This window comes from Magnolia sinica, chromosome 1 (genome assembly GCF_029962835.1).
Source record: "Magnolia sinica isolate HGM2019 chromosome 1, MsV1, whole genome shotgun sequence".
Classification (NCBI taxonomy): domain Eukaryota; kingdom Viridiplantae; phylum Streptophyta; class Magnoliopsida; order Magnoliales; family Magnoliaceae; genus Magnolia; species Magnolia sinica.
In genome coordinates this window covers 51,132,388-51,153,933 of record NC_080573.1, presented here as the reverse complement: position 1 = coordinate 51,153,933, position 21,546 = coordinate 51,132,388, and the positions used below count along the sequence as shown (strand labels likewise).

At 41.0% G+C, this 21,546-nt stretch overlaps 1 protein-coding gene across 2 annotated transcripts; it reads left to right on the top strand.

Moving 5' to 3' along the window:
• The first annotated feature begins 962 nt into the window (after window positions 1-962).
• Window positions 963-13,915, top strand: LOC131249269 (receptor-like protein 1). Of its 2 annotated transcripts, XM_058249927.1 has the most exons (3): window positions 963-1,477; window positions 11,857-12,291; window positions 13,234-13,915. In XM_058249927.1, exons 1-3 carry the CDS (start codon window positions 1,069-1,071, stop codon window positions 13,719-13,721), a joined length of 1,332 nt encoding a protein of 443 aa, XP_058105910.1. In that variant the 5' UTR covers window positions 963-1,068; the 3' UTR covers window positions 13,722-13,915. The 2 variants fall into 2 exon arrangements, with proteins under 2 accessions (XP_058105910.1, XP_058105906.1); XM_058249923.1 differs by having other exon boundaries at window positions 964-1,477; window positions 11,857-13,915.
• The last annotated feature ends 7,631 nt before the right edge of the window (window positions 13,916-21,546 follow it).

Genomic DNA, 21,546 nt, shown 5'->3' with positions numbered 1-21,546 from the left:
AGAATGGAGAAGGCACTTGCTTTCTCAATTTTAAAATACTATATATCACATGTCCTCATTAAAATTTATTTCTAATAGAAGGCTCCACACCAAACACTTTAAAATTCTAATAATCACTTTACTAATTGCAGACTTACCATATCCTAGAAATGGTTCACTAGTAATTTGACAGCGACTTCATGAGAGGGGGAAAATAACACTTTAAGAAAAAGCATATTTGATATGTGCTTCAAGCCCGATTTGAATTTTGATTATTTATTTTATTTTGGTTTGGTTTCCACATCTTTTTCCCAATAAAAACAACACTATCATATGTAAAATCAAATGGAACCTCCGCCCATGTGAGGAAAACTAGGTTGAGTGAGTTATGTACTCTACTCCGGGCCAATACACATCATTAACCACTGAGCCCTTGCACTCTATATATTTTGTATTGACTAGGCATTAAATTGTTGTTAGGATGTTATTGCAGTGTTGGCATTAGTGTTTGATGCAGCTCTCTTCACACTGTAGATGTGGCAAACATGTGTGCTTATGGCAACCATTTCATGGATGGGCCACTACCCGAATATATGTACTCAATATATCATGAAACAAAAATTAAGTCCTAGTTCCACAAAGAAGTGTCCACGAATCGGGTCTTAAGATTATTCAACCGATCTGATCTTGGGATTGTGCTTGGAGACAGTAGGTTGCACAATTTCCAAGTGCCTGAGTATCAAACGTCACGGTCAGCCTGAGTATCATATAACTCTCAACATAAGAATGCTTCCTTTATCATGTATGGGTCGAAAGTTTCTAAAATGACTCGTTTACTCAATTTACTAGCTACCACACATTTATACGGTTGATCCCGACTAGTCAATTCATGCTCTTTGGAAAGCAAGAGCCTACTCACTCACACGCAAGGCAATGTAGACTGAGTTTACAATAATCCAAAATAATTGATGCTAAAGGGAAAGTGACCACAAAGGAACCGACAATAGCAGTAATTCCACTCATCTCAATTGGAGAAGACTTGGGTGGACTTGGGAGTAATGCGTGTAGGGCTTTAAATGTACTGCTACCATGCTTTTCCATTTTTATTTTCTTCTTTTTCCTTTTGAAGGCATGGATTTACTCAATTCGAGGAGAGCGTGGGCGCTGGGCATTGTTGGGTTAGCTGTGTGCTTTGAATTTTGTTGCTGGTGCGAGGGGTGTTTGGATGAAGAGAGAGAAGCTCTCTTGCAGATCAAACATGATATCAACTATCCAAACGGCTCTTCTCTCTCCGACTGGAAGGGTGATGATTGCTGCCAATGGCCCCGCGTGTCGTGTAACAATCATACATCTCGTGTGAATGAAATCGACCTTTATGAAGTGAGAGAAGAGGATTTGGGGACGTGGTATCCAAATGCTACTTTATTTGCCCAGTTTAAGGAGCTCTTCTATTTATATTTAAGCGGGAATCAGATCGACGGATGGAGAATGCCCGAAGGTAAGTGACCCATCATTGGTGCTTTAAGTCTTACCAACATTTTCTTTTATTAATATAAATATTTTTGGGAACAAACCTGAAACTCTCTTGTTCGTGGATGTGACCCATTAGTTTCTTTGGTGTTAGCGGCTTTGTTTTGTAGGACGCGGATTGCCTGCTGACGCGGCCAGTAGCCAGGTTGCTACTGGGCCGTGCTCTGTGGGTCCCACCATGATGCAAGTGTTTTATCCAACTCGTCTGCCAAAAAATAGGCAGATCCAAATTTCACATGGACCACACCACAGCGAAACAGTGGTGATTGAACGCCCACCATTAAAAACCTCCTATGGTCCACGGTATTGTTTATTTTCGACCCAACCTTTTGATCAGGTCACATAGACCTGAATAAAGGAAAAATACAAATATCAACTTCATTCAAAAAAATTTGGCTCATGATTTTTTATTTTATTTTTTTGGGTAAATCACAACCGTCTGATCTGCTCAAATGAGATTTGCATATACCTCATCTTTGGGCTCATGCCCTAAAATGATTGGGAAAAATGGACGGATGGTGGGGACTCATGGAGTACCGTCCAGTATCAAACTCACTACTGGCGCCGTCTGTAGGTAATCCCATTAGCGGATTAGCCAATCTGAAGTAACAGCTTAGTGGGTGAGTCCCTCACCGTAGTGCCCAACTTCACCTGTGTTGTATGTCTGTTCATCAGTTTTTCTAACTCATTTTAAGGCATGGTCCAATAAATAAAGAGATCCAAATCTCAGGTGCTACACATCACAAGAAACAGTGTTCATTGAACGCCCACCATTAATTAAAAAATCGTATTGCCCACTCTAATGTTTATTTGACATCCAACTTGTTGATGAGGTCACACTGATGTTCATGAATGGTAAACATAAATATTAGCTTGATCCAAAACTTTTATGGCCCACAAGAAGTTTTTAATGGTCAATCACCACTATTTCCTGGGTGTGGTCCACTTGAGATTTGGATCTGCTTTCTTTTTTTAACCATGCCATAAAAATAAGCTGGAAAAACTGATAAATGGAGTGGATATACACATACATCAAGCTAGGCGCCACAGGGACCCGGATCATTTTAAGTTATGAGCCCAAAAAGCTTCCCTTCAATATAATACACCCCATTTTAAGTTACGAGCCAAGAAGCTTCCCTTCAATATAGAACCCTTCAGAATGGAACACCCCACTTGGGAATTGATACAAGGAGTTGAAAGGAGGTTATCTTCACTCAGTTTACCACTTGAGCAATGGATCAGTGTGTAACAGTTTCACACTTATGTACACTACTTGCATTGGAATGACATGGTGTGAGTGCCTTCCAAGGTGGATCCTCACTCATGCCTCAGTGGTAGACTCACAAGAGTTTCAACACGAGGTCATGGGTTCTAGTATCCATTGTGGTGTGAGTAGGGGTGTACATTGAGCCGAACCGAGTCGAGCTAGCCTCAGCTCGGCTCGACTGGGTCACCAAGCACACCCAACTCGAACTCGGCTCGGCTTAGTGACCGAGCCAGCATCTCCAACTCGGCTCGGCTTGATCAGCAATCGGACCAGTTCGAGCCAGGTTCGAGCTTTCGAACTGAGTTCGAGCCGAGTTTGAGTGCGTACCAACGAGCAGAGGGTGAGCAGGCGAGTCGCTGGTCAAGCAGAGGGCCCCTGCTGGTCGGGCGGTGACGGCGGGACGAGTAGAGAGAGGCGAAGGGTGTCACGCCCCAAACCCGAAAACCGGACTCATAAAATTCCCGATCGCCAAATCTGATGCCGACAGCCTCCGTAGTACCCCATTCTCAGCTCCTAGCGCCCATACGCCAGATTCCAATCCTAGGATCCTACAAGTGGGATTTTTCAATATCAATTTGTTTCATAAGAAGCATAACCCAAATACAAACAACAATATCACCACATATCCACTATAATCAAAATCTTTAAGTATAATACATGAAGGAAAAATACAAGATAGATATCAAAAACTCCAGAAGCTCTGTCGCACTCTCCTACCTAAGCTCGACTACGTCCTAGCGTCACCTGCATGCATCTATCGTGCATAAGCTTACAAGAAGCTTAGAGGGTGGTGTAAGTGTGTGCGCAATATAAGCGTGCTAAAAATACAATATCAGAATAATGCGGAAACATACTGTAAATCCATGAATGCTATACGGAAATGATGGAAAGTCCATGAATGCTATCAACCGTACCAAGGCTATGTGATGCAAGGCCTACATGGCCAAATGTCATATACAAGATGCAACGCAAGCATGCCAGTCATCAACTGAATTCACATATCAGTATGGTTCATCTCTAAAATATTAAATATCAGTGCAATTCTCACTCTAGATAATCATCGGGGTTTAGTACACTCTATGCCAGCTTGCCGTCCCAATCTAAGTGTACAACTAGGTAAGTGGAAGAGACCTCACTATCCGCCTGCTAATATCGGGCCCGACACGTCGATAACAGACTCATTCCTTAAGCTGGATCAGACTCAATCTAGTTAGTCGGGTAAGGCCACACCCCCTTCCAACCGACCATGATATAGTGGGAGACGTGGCCTACTAGTATACGACCCTCGTGCGCTCATGTATCCACTCGGTCTCAATGTTGGAGCATCCTCTGATACCATAAGGGTTTGAGGACTTACACCCTAGGACATCTATGATGCCCCGAATACTAGTAACAAGTATTTCTAGTATCTAATCCTGTTATCCACGATATGCCCGTGGAGGCTATGGCCCTGATGTCACTAACGCGTACAGTAATCATAACACACAATACAAGATGCATGAGTCATACCATCCAGTCATGCATCAAACTTACGCGTACTGTGCACTCATGTAGGGCCACTCCGTCTATCAGGGAGTCCCATAAACAATCTGCCCAATGGCATATGATATGATCAATCACTTCTCATAACAAGCATGTAAATGATGCGTATGGGCATATATCATAATGCTATGCTAACACATACTCAGTGATAATCGACCTATATATGTGGCGGGGTCCATAGAGGGACAACAAATCCATAACATGAAGGTCAGTCCAAATATCAAGATAAACTCTAAATAGTGGGTATACCAAACCTGATACTACATATTCTTCCATCTACGGAAAGGGGTGATATTGTCCACTTTGTTAAGCTTATGGATTTAAAACGCACCACGACAGTTAAGGAAGGGAACCCAACTTATAGCCACCACAACTTCGAACGATGCTTTCGATGTGGGGACAAAGTTCTGCCTTCACTGTATGTACAGTAGCTTGCCAACCAATGGTAGCTGGCCCAGTGTGGTAGCTCGCTCAGGCCTCAGCCCTGCCCACATCAGTGTCTGCCCATGTGTGCCCGCCCACATGTGACTACAGTGATGAGGCGTCACAATATCTCCCACTGAGAGCAAAGCCGAGTCTAAGTACAATAAGTGAGTTTCCTTACCTTCTCCATCGCGCAATAAACTGGACTTCCCCATGGGGCCTAATACATACAAAAGATGTGCTCCAAGGTGTGGGTAATCCTATAAGGCATGGTGGAAACACTAGCAATAATGGGGCCCCAACGGTTTGGGGTAAGCCCAAAGAGGTGAGATAGATCATACTAATAATAGTGGGGGCCCCATCAATTTGGGTCAGTCCACTAAGGGGATGTAACGCCCTGAAATTCGGGGGTCGAGCATAACTCAGCTCCCGAGTTTTAAAACATCACTTATGCAACATATTAAATGATGGATGTATGTTGTCTATATGAGTGCATAAAACATGAAATAAATTAAGCCAAACTGCAAATATAATTCAGGGATAAGTGAAGAACGCAAGCAGAAGACTTAAAGATATATATGTGTACATGTGCAAATCCCTGAAATACATATACATACCAGGTCATACTTACAAGTGTTACTATCAAAAATACATGTATTAAATGACATCATCTAATCCCCAAAAAAAGAAATCCTAGAATTCCCGCGCATCAGAATAAGGCTCACTAGAACCCGCCTGAAAACTGCATAAAAGAGAATGCAGCCTCATCATCTTCGATCTCCTACTCTGCCTCAGAGGTCGCATCAATATCTGCAACCAAGACAGAGTCTGGTGGGTGTTTAAACATCGCCCCAGAACGTGGGAGTGAGTGATCAACTCGGTGGAACAATAAAGCAAAGGTTAACATGTTATCAATTCAATCAAGCAGTAATGATAAAGCAGAACAATCAAACATGTCCTAAGTACTCTTGTTAGTGCAATGATGTATGTAGAATGATGCGTGCCCTCGTGTGTACACCCTCAGCGTCTTTATCTTACGTTACGCATGACACCACCTCAAAGTGCTCCACCTCTTCCAGGCACATGCAATGCGGTGCATGAACATGATTACCAAGTTGTTATTAGTCCTTTTCATACAGCAGGATTGAGAAGCTAAGGTACCTTCCTCATATCACCATCCAAACAGTGATCCATTCTAGGGTCGTCAGTCCTAGACAATCTCATACGATCATATGGTTTTAGGTCGCTGCAAAGGGCTCGTCACCAATCAATGCACACCTATCATACCTTCGTTACTACAATAAGGCTCGTCACCTCAATGCAGTATCCAGGTATGCTCGAGGTCACTACAAAGGGCTCGTCACCAATCAATGTAGGCCGACAGCACGAATATAGTGTCCCATACCACCATAATCGGCTCACGAGTTTGGTTGCTCACTGGTCACTACAGGGAGGCTCGTCACCCCAGCATAGGCCGATAGCTCGACCACGGTATCCCATACCACCATGTCTGGCTCATGAGTCTTAGCGGATCAAGGTACAATGGTTAACAGGATTTGCACTGGTAAGTTTGGTACCTTAGATTCAAGCAATAGCGTCCATACACGGTGAACATACATCGGACAATCGGGTTACTTGACGAACTCGACTAGCACGAGCGCACGTTGGGTTGCATGATATAGAGTGTGCAAACACTCCGTGTGGCCAAACCACTGCCGACAACTCTAATACGACTCGGGTTCGTCAAATCACGTCCTACGTGGCGAAAGCAACCTCAACCACGAACTCAAGGCCGATTACCGATTTCCTGGACTAATTCATAGTCCCACACACATTCCACTACAACAGATATTCATATCAACAATTTAGAATAGTAATGGAACAACAACTCAAATCATGTGGTACGTAAGCATTTGAAGCATATCAACTTAACATGGATTTACACATAAGTAATGCTTGAAATTAAACAACAAGGAATATGACTTGCATGCGGTAAAGCATACACATCAATAGGAGTGTTGAGAATCGCTTCTCAATGCCCAGAATTAGGTTCATATATTACACTTTAGATCATTCAGACATTTCTACAAACACTTAGAATACATAGTGCAACATACATGACGTATGTTGAAATACACGCATTTGGACAATTCCTTTTGCCAAGGAATAGTCACACATACAATTAGCATAGGTACACGACAAATAATCATGGCAAGTACATGTTCATATTTTATACGTATACTGTACTTCCTACATATACATAGAATACACAAATCTCAATATAACACATGCATATCAGGAACGCAAAATAAACATAGCATTTGGCATGTGAAATCTCATCCATAACAAGAATAAACCATTCACTAGCATTGAAAGCCTTGAAAACCATAACCTATACGATTAAAGTCCGCACCTTAAACCCGAAATAGAACACCGAACTGATTCAGACGATATGTCTTCGTCAACGGCAACAAGATAACCTAAAGCAAGAATAGAAATGAACTACAACACACATAAACTATTTTAAGCTCTAAAACAGATTAGGATTAGATTAACTTACCCAAGGATGAACTTAGAATCGTCGGAAAAACGATTCAAAGGTGATGGTTTAAGGATGTAGAGCAATAGGAAAGAATCTAAGATGATTCACCAACTTCTCTCTCACTTTCTCTCTCTTTTCCTCTCTCTTTCTTAGCTAGGGTTAGGAAATTCGTATGGAAAAGAGAGTTAGGGTTTTAAGGTCTATATATAGGCTTAATATTGATGAAAATAACCCCAGGGCCAAGGTATACTTAGGTTATAACCAAAACAGGCTTCTCTCGATCCAACGGAACACTTCTGGTGGGCCTTTTTTCACGTACGATCGGACTTAAGCTCACTGACCATGGATCTACGTCAAGCTAAGTTTTCGTACGAATCGGATCTATAGATCAGCCGTAGCCGACCACACTCAATTCAACGGTCACCGAAACTCGATCAGGACCACAAGCACTATGACCTGCCTGGGCCATCTTCCCTGATCCGAGGGTGAAATTGGGTCAGAATCCAACGGTCAGATTGCTTAAATTCGTTGCGCAAGCGACACGACTCAGATTTCATAAAATCACATTTAATTTCTCACCGTTCTCACACTCTTCACTCCGGACTCAATCAAATCGACCCAGAACATCATCTGGACTCGATTTTTGAGGTGATGGCCAACTCCAACATGGTGACCATAACAGTCTAAGATCATCACTATCGGACTTTCAACGCACGGTCCAAGTCCGATCCAAAGCTTCTAAAAATTTCCAGGAGCAACTGGATTTAGCGATAAATCTCAGATTTTAGAGTAACCTAGCGCTAACTATTCTACAAGTTTTGAGTCATGTAGATCAAATTTAAAGTGATTGATGCTAATTTCACAAGAAATGGAGTTTAGCGCTAATTACCCCACAAATAACTTCTAAGGAAAATAGAGGTAGTACTCGGGTCTTGGCACAAAATTTTCCAGGTCATTACAGGGGAGATGAAAATGGGCCTAACAATGGGCCCTAGGGAGGATTACAATGTGAAAATTTAACCATCATTGCTCTTACAATGTGGACATTTAACCATCATTGCTCCCAAGGCATGGCCCATTTAGAACTTATCCTATAATGGGGGCCCATAGTCCTTATTCTAGCTAGGAGATGGATAGGCATCATAATCGTTATCACATACATCATGGTGGAATCACACATCATAATTGGGCCTCATCACATAGGCCTCATATGCACCACAATAGGCCTCACACAAGGGCCTCATATACATCATATTGGGCCTCACACAAGGGCCTCACATACATCACATTGGGCCTCATCTCATGGGCCTCATATACATCACTCTGGGCCTCATCATAAGGGCTTCATATACATCACATTGGGCCTCATACATGGGCCTCTCATACATCACAATGGGCCTCACCAAATGGGCCACATATACATCACAATGGGCCTCACTCAAAGGCCTCATATTCATCATAATGGGCCTCATCAAATGGGCCACAAATTCATCTTATTAGGCCTCACACAAGGGCCCATGGGTTAGGCACAAGGGATGGGTAGTGTGTATATCACATACAACATAGTGGGCCTGATGGGGCAGCCCATATAGTCCAGAAAATTAGTGGACAACATGCACAATATACACATCAAGGTGGGGTTCACAGGTCAGCCCAAAGGTTCAGAAAAATAGATGGACAGAGTGCTTGTAACACATACATCAAGGCAGGGCCTATTGCATCACAAAGTGGGCCCCACCAGCAGTGCATCAGTAGAGGCCCACATGCTACTGTTTTTTCTTTCTCATGTCATTTCCCTAAAGGGCTGAGATAACGATGTTCACACTCAGGAACATATTACCAGTGCACAAGGAGTCCATTAAAGACTCATACGATGTTGGAAATGAATTTAGCAAAATACATGCCTAATCTTCATCTTTGACCACTTCCTCCATATCTAGCAACTTGCAAATCAACTTGTTAAAATTACTGATGTGTGCCTCCACATCTCCACCTTCTGTCATCCTGAAGTAAAATAATTGCAAATTCAAGTGCGGGCGATTTTCAAGGGACTTCTTTGCATAAACATCCTCTAATTTCGCCCACAACTCTGCTGCGGTTTTCTCCCCCATGACATTATCGAGAACCTCATCCATTAGACATAATCGGATTGCGGATTTAGCTTTCTTATCTAGAGTCCTCCATTCATCGTCATCCATAGATGCATGTCGCTCCTGAAGAGCCTCATCTAGCCCTTACTGAGTTAATAGGGTAATCATCTTAATATTCCATAAATAACTAAAAGTTATTTTTGCCTGAGTACTTCTCAATATCATACTTAGGGTTTCCAGCCATTGATACTTCTCCTTACAAATTCAAGCCTGCGCCCCAACGTTCACTCTAATACCACTTGTTGGGGGACCATGGAAGCACACAGAGATGTATCTAAAGAAGTAATCCAATCGCACCAAGAAAGCACAGAGATAACACAACAATTTAACGTAGAAAAATCCTTATGGAAAAAAACTACAGCATAAAGCGACAGATGATCACTATGAAAGTAGAAATTACAAAGGAAGAAAACTTACCCAATTCAAACAACCTCGAATCAAACCCTTGCTACACCCTTGAAACCCTTTGGACGAATTAGAAACCCTAAAAAAATTTCCTCCCAATTCTATTTACACCCATATATATATATATATATATATATATATATATATATATATATATATATATATATATATATATATATATATATATATATATATATATATATATATATATATATAAGATATGTAAGAATCCTAAACGAAATCAGAAACAAATCCCTCAAAATCGCAACTCTACGAAAATCTGCGTGATTTGTTCGATGTCATCGAAGCCATGTTGATGGCATCGAACTAACACCTAAACAATCCAGAGAAAAGACATGGAAATCCAATTTTCTTCGATTGAATTGAGTCATATTTGATGGCATCGAACTAATCTTCGATGTCATCAAACACTCATCGATGGCATCGAAAAAACACCCAGTTAGTCCAGTGACCAACTGAAGAAAAATCAGAAATTCTCGTTGGGATCGAGCACTGTTCGATGTCATCGAGAATGGCATCGAACAGTCTATCAATGTCATCAACAAGTCCTTATTCTGACTCAATTTAAGACAAAAAACAACATAGATGCCTTGTCTTACCCACTCGGCATTACTCGCTTTAGATGTATGCTAAGGAATGGATGCCTCACAAGTTATTGAGCATATATGAAGAAGGCGGAGAATCATTTATTTATAGGCTTTTGGTTCTCCTCTCTTAGTATAGACCACACAAGTGCATGCGTATGTGCGTGCATATGAGCCATTTAAAATAATGGATGGTTTTAACATTCTCCTACTTAACCACATACTTAGAATCTTGACATAAAAACTTGATTGGTTCAAAACTTTTAACTTTTGGAAACCCTGAATGATCCCATTTGCTCTGTTATTTATGAATTCCTCAAACTTCTTTGGATTAAGTCATACAATTGGTGCTTTTCAAACAGACCGTTTGAGAAAAAATAGTAAACGCTATGAGAAAACAATGGAGAAAATCAAATGATGTAGGTAGTCTGGATTTCAGACATATCAACTGTGTACAGTGGACTAGAGAATAGAACCTAATGGTCGTAAATTAGCGCGTTACACTAGGGCCTTGTTTGGATACAAGGAATCTATATATATTGTAGATAAGGATAATTAACCAGAAGGAAAGCACTGCCTATGGATGGATTTTGGCCTTCATATACCACCCAATTAATTTTTGAGCTGGGCAAGGGCTAAGGTCATTTTAGCCCGACTTCATGTGTTCTACCTAAAAACATACTGTTCCAACCATCATTTAGGCAGGACATGAACCTTAGGTTTTCAGTTTTCTAAAAAGCAAGTGCCATTGTGCATGTGCTCCCACCTAATCAACATATGTATTAGGAACATTTCTTGTGGAAAAATATATAAGGATTTGATCAATTTGGTCACGCTGGGTCAGTCCCCAGTAAGGTCTTGACCCAAACTATTTTTTGGGCTCATTTTTGGGCCTGTTGTGCTAGTCTCATCCCCTGTCCATTATATTGCTGAGCCAGATTGGTGGGCTTAGCATGCACAGGCCAAAACCTAGCTAGCACATCATTGCCACCCCTACCTCTGACAACCCCCCGGTTTAGGGGCATTTGTTCATTGTGGGTTCTGTAATACAAACCATCTAAATTGGGGCCCATGGTTTGGATGGTTTAATTTTGGGTGCACAACTGGGCTCAAGCATGAGAGATCGAGGACACACATTAGTGTGGTAATAATTTTCAAAGTAAAAGTCTTGGAATAGAAAATTAAGAAATACACTATTGAATTTCTAAGATATTCTCACTTTAAACTGAAAAGGCATACTTAATTTCAAAACTCAATTTTAAGCTTCATGTCTAAACAAGATATGTGTTGTAATGGTCATAAGACGACGAGTACACAAAACTAAGTATTAGTTTCCCTCTTTATTTGAAATACTCTAATTTGGCAAAGTAGGTGGGCACACTTTTTACCTCTTTTTTTTTTTCCTCCACGCAGATATTTGTGAATTGAGGAGGCTAAAGGCATTGGGCCTCTACCGTAACAATATCAAAGGAAGAATTCATCCATGTATTGGTAACATGCGCTCCCTTGAAGTTTTGGATCTCGGTTATAATCGATTTGAAGGGAGCATTCCTCCTCTGGACAACCTTACTTCATTGAGTTGGTTTTACTTTGATGGTAATGACTTGGATGGTGTTCTTACATTTTCCACTTTCGCCAACCTCTCCAAGCTCACGCTTCTTAACCTTTCGAACAATCCCCAATTACAAGTGGAAACAGAATCTCCAACATGGATTCCATCCTTCCAGCTCAAGTATCTCTATCTATCTAATTGTCAGTTGAACCAACACAGTGGTGGAGCCATTCCAAGTTTCCTGGCTACTCAATACAAGTTAGAAACAATTGATCTTTCCAATAGCAAACTTTTTGGTAGAATACCTTCTTGGTTACTGTACAACATGACGAGTCTGCGTATGCTGATGTTAGGTGGCAACTCGCTGGGTGGATCATTCCCTCGACTTTACCAACATAATAATTCAAGCATTGGTCATCTCGATGTCTCTGAAAATCATATCCTCAACCCATTTCCCTCTGCCATAAGCATGTTTCTTCCTCAATTATGGTACCTTAACATGTCTAGAAATGCTTTGCAAGGAAGCATTCCATTGGACTCTAGTAATGCTCGAACTCTTCAAATATTAGACCTTTCTGATAATGAATTATCAGGAAAAATACCTGATGAGTTGCTAGCAAATAGCAGTTCATTGGAATACTTGAGCTTGTCAAACAACAAATTGCATGGAGATGTACTGCCTAGACACTGCAATATGCATAGCTTGAAGTATCTACAGCTTGATGGAAATGGTTTCACGGGGAGAATCTCGCGTGCACTATCTAACAGCACTGGTTTATTAAAGCTAGATTTTAGGAGGAACTCATTGTTTGGCAGTATTCCAAGTTGGTTGCCTGCACTTTCAAATCTAACATCCCTTCTCTTAGGAGACAACAATTTTGTAGACGACATTCCTGCAGAGCTGTGTCGAATGCAAAATCTGCATCTGCTAGATTTCTCAAAAAATAGGCTTTCGGGCAATTTACCTTCTTGCTTCAACAATATCTCCTCTTGGATGAATTTACTTCCTGTTGATACCTATATTGTTTCACATAGCCGTGATTATAACTATACATATCAGAATATGATCAGGACCAAATTCATGACGAAGGGAAACTCCTTATCTTATGAGAGCATTCCACTTTCCTTGATGACCGGAATTGATTTTTCTTTGAACCAACTGACGGGTAATATTCCATCACAGATGGGACATTTGAAAGTGCTCCACTCAATGAATTTATCACACAACCTTCTAACAGGTCCATTTCCAGAATCTTTCAAGTACTTGGAGCAGATAGAAAGCTTGGATCTCTCTTATAACAAGCTGACAGGGGTAATCCCTCCGCAAATAACTCAACTCACGACCCTGGGTACTTTCAGTGTCGCCTTCAACAATCTCTCTGGTGCTTTACCAGATTTGAAGAACCAATTCATCACATTCAATGAGAGTAGCTATGCTGGTAATCCAAGTCTCTGTGGGGAACCTCTAAAAAGAAGATGCTCAGCTGACATTCCATTCCAGCCCAAAGGAGGAAGGACAGAAGAAGAAAAAGAAGAATCACGAATCATTGATAATCCAGTGTTTTTCTACTCATGTGTCGCGATGGCACATGCATTAGGATTCTGGATCTTTATTGGACTTCTTGTCTTCAACAAGGGATGGAGGTTCAACTTCTTCAGAACCGTGGACCGATATATATATATAGGTATGTGTGATCAGAATCTCAGCACTACTTGGATGATTTAGAAATTGTTGTACTTAGTAATGCAAAACATTGTATTGTTCTTACATGTTATTTGTATGAATTATATTTACAATTGGATGATAAGGGTGGCTTTCATTGTGAAGTTGAGAGGCACTCATCTCTCCCCTGCATTGATTTGAGTTTCTACTTCTAAGACAACTAAATGACTTAATAGTATGGATGATTGGCTTTAGAACTTGGATTGGTAAATAGATTGTGATTATTTTTAATATCATATTATTATAATCTTTATCTAATCAAGGATATTTTGGAAATTCTGAAATCCATGTACATTGGAAAAAATCTTCCACGTCTAGTGGTCTTGATGAAATATTTTGGGATTAGTTGCCCACTGAGGCAGAGCTCAACAATTTAGGCCAAGACAATTGCATGTACATAGAAGCGTTTGGAAAATTTTATATGGTCTGAAAGTGATGATGACAAATTTCAAGTAGGTTAGAGTAGAGGAATTGGTTGGTAGGGGTGCACACAGGTCGGTTTGGTCCGGTTCTGGGGTGAAACCGGAACCAAACCGTTCCTAACGGTTCTAGAATATTCGGAACTGGAACCGGACTGTTAGTATCCTAGAACTAAACCGGAACCGGACCATTAAAACCAGTTCGGTTCCGTATCAGTTCCACGGTTCTGGGACGACGAGAGAGAAAGAGAGAGAGAGAGAGAGAGAGAGAGAGAGAGAAGACCAGCGAGAGAGAGAAGACCAGTGAGAGAGAGAGAGAGAGGACGAGAGAGAGAGAGAGAGAGAGAGAGGACTGACGAGAGAGGACCCGAGAGGGGGCAACCACAGCAGGGTCGAGCGGTTAGCGTGAATAAGGGTTAGGGTATTAGGTTTTTTTGTTTTAAATATAGGTTCGGTTCCAGGTTCGGTTCCGCAGTTCAAACCCACGGTTCAGTTCTATGGATCGGTACACGATTCGGTTTGGTTCTACAGACCCCCAAACCGAGAATCGAACCGATGTAATCGGTTCTTTGAATTTTGGAACTAAAATCAAAACCGGAACCGTTGCACTCTAGAACGGGACCAAACCAGACCATTTGGTCGGTTCCGGTCCGGTTCCACGGTTCTACCTATTCGATGTGCCCTATTGGTTGGGATGGAACATCCACTGTTAGTTTTGTGTAGGACCCATTGTGGTGTTTATATGCCATCCAGTTCATTCACCTAAAGTGCCTCATGGGATGAAACAATTACCCAAAAATCATTGTATTCCGAAACTCAGTTGGACCATACCACGTGAGTTTAGTGGTTATAATTATTTTTTTTTCAGGTAGCTCCGAGAGAATTGAATCATCCTAAAGGCCGACCATGGGGTGGTACACTTGATGGATGGCATGGATTTCATGAAAGCACTGGTGGTTGGTATCACGAGTTCCCAAGTGTTCTCCTTGCTGATTGAGTGATTTTAATCCTAGTGTTCAGAAGACCTCTGTTAGTTCGGCCAGTGTCCCTGTCGGTTCGTTTGAAATAGTGGGTGCATTAACCATGAATGGTACACACTGAACTATGTAGTGGCAATAATGATATTTATATGTCATCTAACCTATTCATAATATCACAGATAAGTGAATGAAGGAAAAACAAAAATATCATATTTATTCAAAGATATGTGGCCCACTAGGTAGGTTTCGATGGTAGCGTGCAACTTACACTATTTCTTATGGTGTGGTCCACTTCATTTTTAGGATCATAAATTACAATGAGCTCGTACAACGGATTAATTCTAGATTAAAAACTCGAATTACAATGGACCTCGCAGCCAGGTGCATTACCATCGAGCACAAGACTTGGAGCCATCCTCCCCTATCATTATTAGCTTTTTAGGCATGCAGGGGCAATTTGATCGAAAAACTTTTAAAAACTTGTGAACGGGCTATCCTTGGAATATTTTAAACTTCTTTCCTTCGGAGAAATTTGACCTTACCACAAGGTTAGTATGGTCAAAGTCCTGTTACAAAATCGTTAGTCTTCCATTAACTACAATAGTTAATTAAAAAGTTGTGCTAGCTAGCTTACTGGTATATAGGTATGACAGTGTGGGTCAAATAATCATTAGATCCAACCCGTTCATCCCAGAAATCATTTCATAAAGATCTTAAACCCTAGAAAGATACACTATAGGAAACAGTTGCTATGGAATGCCTATCATTGTTTTGTGTAGGGCAAACAATGCCATCCGCTTTTTCATCCAATCCATTCATCTAGGTAGCATCATCAGGATAAAAATATTCTCTAAAAAATGTGGCTATTACAAAACTTGGGTGGGCCATAGCATGTGAACTGAGAAGTTTAGGTATAAAATCATTATGTGATGGCCCACCCGAGTGTTGGATCAGCCTGATTTTTGGAACCAATGGACAACAATGGGTGTTGCAAATCATGGATATAGATTGGATCTCATGCACCTTGCTTACGTACCAGAAGCATTAGGCATGCTCTATTAGACGTGCCAGGGTTTCTTTTAATAAAAAAAAATTCGTTGTTTGTCTATGAGTAGCTAAAAGACTTGGAAGGAGGTACCACAGTCTCGATTATTGAGTTTCCATGTGGCTCCTATCAGTGAACTAAGTTGACAGGTCTTGGTTTTTTTTTTTTTTTTTTTTTTTTTTTTCACATTTGTCAGCCACAAAGCATATTAAAGATAAAGGCCAACTTTAGAATCCATGTCAAAAGCTTAGTTATTTGATATACTCGCACTGAAAGCACCTAAACGAAGGAAGGTTCATCATATTTCAATTCGGCCAACTCGTCTTCTCCACCAAGCTGCACTAACTCGGTCCAAGTCTAAGCCAAGTCCAAACCCTATTGGGCAATCAGACAAGGCTCAAGGAGAGAGAGAAGGAAAAGGAAGAAGAAGAGAAGAAGAAGGGATCAGATAGAGTGAGTTGCTGTCGAGTCGGGTCAGCATGTTGGTGTCGCACTGTGTAATTGCCCGAGTTGCGGACCACTGACTCACTAGGTTGCGAGTGCGAGTGCTACAGAGAGAGAGAGAGAGAGAGAGAGAGAGAGAGAGAGAGAGGTGGGCCTGTTTGAGAGAGGAAGAAAGAAAAGAGGGCAGGGTAGAGGAAGATAGAGAGGAAGAGAGAGTGGGTCAGTGGTTATTGCACCAACCTGACCCGATTGAGTTGTGCTTAAGTTGGGCTTAGACTTAGTCCAGGTTTTTACTGGAGTTCCAGCGAAAGAAAGAAAGGAGATATGAAGGGGAGAGAGAGAGAGAGAGAGAGAGAGAGAGAGAGAGAGGAAGAAAGGTAGAGAGGAGGTACATCCGATTCTTGATCGAGTCAACTCGGTTGATTTTAGATGAATTCGTGTCAAGTCGCCAAGACAAAGGTAAACCGAAACTCATTTACATTCATCTGTTACTGAGTTAACTCAGTGAGTTTTCACTGAGTATATTGACCATGGGAACTAAGTACTAACTATTTTTCTTAATGTTTTGTTTGGGTCTTGGTTGCATATTATCGAGTAGATTTGACTCCATCGAGCTGCATTCGTGCACACACCACTAGGTTTCGCGATCAAGCAAGAACTCACCCTTTGAGCTTCCCACTTAAATTCGTCAATTTGAATATAAATGATGCTTTGATTTCTCTCATTTAGTATCCATAAGTTACCTGATTGAGTTACTTATCTTACTATGCGAATATGCTAATGTGTTACGAAACTGATTCATGTGTTAGATAATGGAGATGTCTCTATAATTTTTAATAAGCATAATAATTTGATGTTCACATGCTATTTCTAGTTGTACAACCTGCTAATTAATTAGATGTTTGCTACCTGCGATTGTTTAATAGATTGAATAGAACTTATTGTGGACTTATCATCTTGTGGTCTATATTCAACCGACACGGCTTTAATCACATATTTGCCTTACATGGCTTGGGTTACACATTTGCCCTACGTGGCTTGGATCGTATATTTACCCTATACCGATTGGATCGCACATTTGCCCTTCATGGCTTTGATAGAATATTAGAGCCCTTTGTGGCTTTGTTGGTTGTATTCGCATAACTTGTTGATTTTAAGGTCATTATGCGTAGTCCATTATAATTTTCGGGTGGAGCAGAAGTTCGCTTATTGATTTTCTAGCCATTTTGTGGAGTTCGTACAATTTTCGAATGACGTCGAAGTTCCTATGTAGGTTCTCTCTTCATCTTGCGGTATTTAGTCGTATGGTGATTTTCGGGTGGAGCTAAAGTTCACTTATCGATTTTCTCCTCATCTTGCAGTGTTCACATACAATATGATTTCCAAGTGAAGTAGAGGTTTGAATGTTGATTTTCTAGCTATCTTGCGATGTTCAGTCATATTGTGATTCTAGCCATCTTGCGATGTTCACATACAATATGATTTTTGAATGGTCTAAAGGTTTAAATATTGATTTTTTCTTTATCTTGCGGTGTTCAATCGTACTCTGATTTCTGGGTGGAGCTGAAGTTCGCTTAACAATTTTCTAGTCATCTTGCGGTGTTCACGTACAATATGATTTCTGCGTGAAGTAGATGTTTGAATATTAATTCTCTCTTCATCTTGTGGTGTTCAATCGTATAGTGATTTTCGAGTGGAGAAGAAATTCACTTATCAGTTTTTTAGTTATCTTGCGTTATTCACATACGATATGATTTTCGGGTGAAGTAGAGGTTTGAATGTTGATTTTCTAGTCATCCTGTAGTGTTCAGTTGTATTGTGATTTTCGGGTGGAGCTAGTGTTCGAGTTGTCGGTATCGCTACAAGTTTCGCGGGCCAGAGATAAAGAAATAATATCGTTATCGCCAATAATATCGCCGATAACCGGAAATGCAGGAAAAAAGGGGAAAACATGGAGAAAATGGTGTAATTTTTTAGTGAAACTTTAGGACATGCTTAAATACACATATTTACATATTCATGAATGAAAAAATTATAAAAAGAATGCATTAAATTAGAAGTTTCCATTTAATGGGGGCCAAAAGGCATGCGTTGTCATAAGAAATCACTCAAATAGTAACCAAAATGAGTTTATATAATACAAATGCAGCTGGCATACAGTAATTAAGACATGTAAAGGTAAATGAACTCAAAGATGCCAAATCAAGGATGGATTAGATTATCCAATCAGTGTGGTATTTGATACTCTGGCAGCGTATGACACTTGATACCTAGCATTTGAAAATGGTACATGTAGCAACTTCTAACATAATCTAAACCGTGTTTTCGCTTCATCAAGATCTGTGTGACCTAATCAAGAGGTTGGATGGGAAAAAAAAAACCATTACAATGGCCCTATGAAGTTTTTAATGGTGGGCATTTAATCACCACTGTTTCCCTTAGTGTGGTCCACCTGAGATGCAGTTATGCAGATGTGTCTCATTTTGGACTCATGCCTTAAAATTATCTATCAAAATAAATGGATGACATTGATAAAATATTTATCATTATGAAGGCCCCACATAACATCGACCCATCAATCCACGGATATAAACAAGTGACACATGCGCACCGTATAAATCAGTACATTTATTGTATTGAGTCAACTATGTGGGGCCCATTGTGATTTATGTATTTTATCCACCCCATCCATCCATTTTACAAGATAATTTTAAGTCTTGATCCCAAAGATGAAGCATATCCAATGCTCAAATGGACCACACCACAGGAAACAATGTGAATTGAACATGCCTACCATTGAAAAATCATTAGGGGCCACAAAAGTTTTGGATCCATGTCATTTTTGTATTTTACCTTCATCCATCTTCGTGTGATCTTATGAACAACTTGGATGATAAATAAACACCACTGTGGGCCATAGTGCCTAGGAAGGTTTCAACGGTAGGAATCATTGTCCCCACTGCCTTGGCTGTGTGGTCCACCCTAGCTTTGGATTTGCCTCATTTTTGGGTTCACTACCTAAAATGATCTCACTAATTGGATGGACCATGTGGATATAACACATACATCATGGTGAGGTCCATAGAACTTGGTGGCGTCCACACGCCACTGACATTCGCACCTGCACACCACGCTAAAAGGAAGCGGATTGTGTACTGAGTAACTCAGAAGGCTAAGCGTACTGAGTAAACTCTGTGAGGTCCACTGTGATTTATGTATTTTATCCACTCCATCCATCCATTTTAATAGATAATTTTTGGGCTTGAGCCTAAAAATGAAGTATATCCAAACCTCAAGTGGAACACACAATGGGAAACAGTGTGAATTGAACATCCACCGTTGAAAATTTCTGGGGGGCCACAGAAGTTTTGGATCAAGCTTGTATTTGTGTTATCCCTTCATCCATGTCTGTGTGATCTTATGAATAGGTTGGATGAGAAATAAACATCACTTTGGGCCCAAGAAATGTTTCAACGGTCGAAGTTATTATTCCAACCGTTTCCAATGGTATGGTCCACTTGATCTTTGGGTATGCTTAAATTTGGTCTCAACCCCTAAAATAAGATGGAAAAACAGATGGACGGCATGGATAGACCAGATACATTCATGGTGGGCCTAACAGAGTTTACTCAATACGATAAGAGCGTACTGAGTAACTCAGTACGCAATTTGATTTCCCCGTAAAAACCGGACGCGGATTAGATACTGATAGGTTGAGTAGCGAGACTCGCTACACGTCACCAATTTATGTAGACCCCACTATGATGTACGTGTTGTATCCACAACGTCCATTCATTTGGAGATATTATTTTAAGGCATTACCCAAAGAACGATGCAGCTCCAAAGCTTTACTTGACCCCACTAAAGAAAACAGCGGGAAGATTGATGTACACTGTTGAAATTGTTAGACCCGCATCCTAGCCCATACCATTCCATAGGCCTCTGCGGTCCTCCCGGTCGAATTCTAGCGACCTACGATCTGTTATCGGCATTACCGCGTGTCACGCCCCAAACTTGGAAACCAGGCTCACCAAATTCCCGATCGCCGAATCCAGCGCCGATAGCCTCCGTAAAACCCCATTCTCGGCTCCCAGCACCTATTTACCAGGTTTCGATCCTGGGATCCTACAAGGAGGATTTCTAATATCATTTGATTCATAATGAGTATAACTATAAGCATAACCTACGAACAATAGCCACAAGAACACCATCACAAAATCCACTATGATCAAAAACTTTGAATACAGTGCGAATGAAGGGAAATACAAGATAATGATAATAACAGGAACTCCAAAAGCTCGGCAGTACACTCCAACTGCGACAAGGCTACGGCTACGTCCTGTCGTCACCTCCACGGATCAATCGTGCATAAGCTTATAAAAATCTTAGAGGGTGGTGTAAGTGTGTGCACAATATGAGCGTGCTCAGAATGCAAGGTCAGAGTAATGCGGAATCATGCTGATGAGTACATGAATGCAATCAGTCATACCAAGGCTATGCGATGCAAGATATGAATGCTATCGGCCATAACACGGCCATGCGATGCGAGATGCAACTCAAGCATGCCAATCCTCATCATATATCAATACAGTTCTCATTCTGGATATTCACCGGGGTTCAATACACTCCAAATGGCACTGCTGCTCTCCTAGCCGCACAGTCCAAGTGAGCGTAAGAAATCTCATTATCCGCCTAGCTAATAGTCAGCCAATACCTATCCAGCACGTCGATAGCGGACCCATCATGAGCTGGTCAAACTCATCCTAGTATTACCCCTACTCTCGGGCGAGTAAGGCCACACCCCTTTCCAACTGACCACAACACAGTGGGAGACGCGACCTCCTGGTATTCGGCCCTCGTGCGCTCATATATCCACTCAGTCTCGACGTTAGAGTCATCCTCTGGTACCATCGGGTTTAGGAATTTTCACCCAGGGACAT

Coding starts and splice junctions, on each gene's coding strand:
- LOC131249269 (XM_058249923.1), top strand. CDS start 1,069: ATGCTTTTCCATTTTTATTTTCTTCTTTTTCCTTTTGAAGGCATGGAT. Junction 1,478..11,856: donor CGGATGGAGAATGCCCGAAG/GTAAGTGACCCA, acceptor TCCTCCACGCAG/ATATTTGTGAATTGAGGAGG.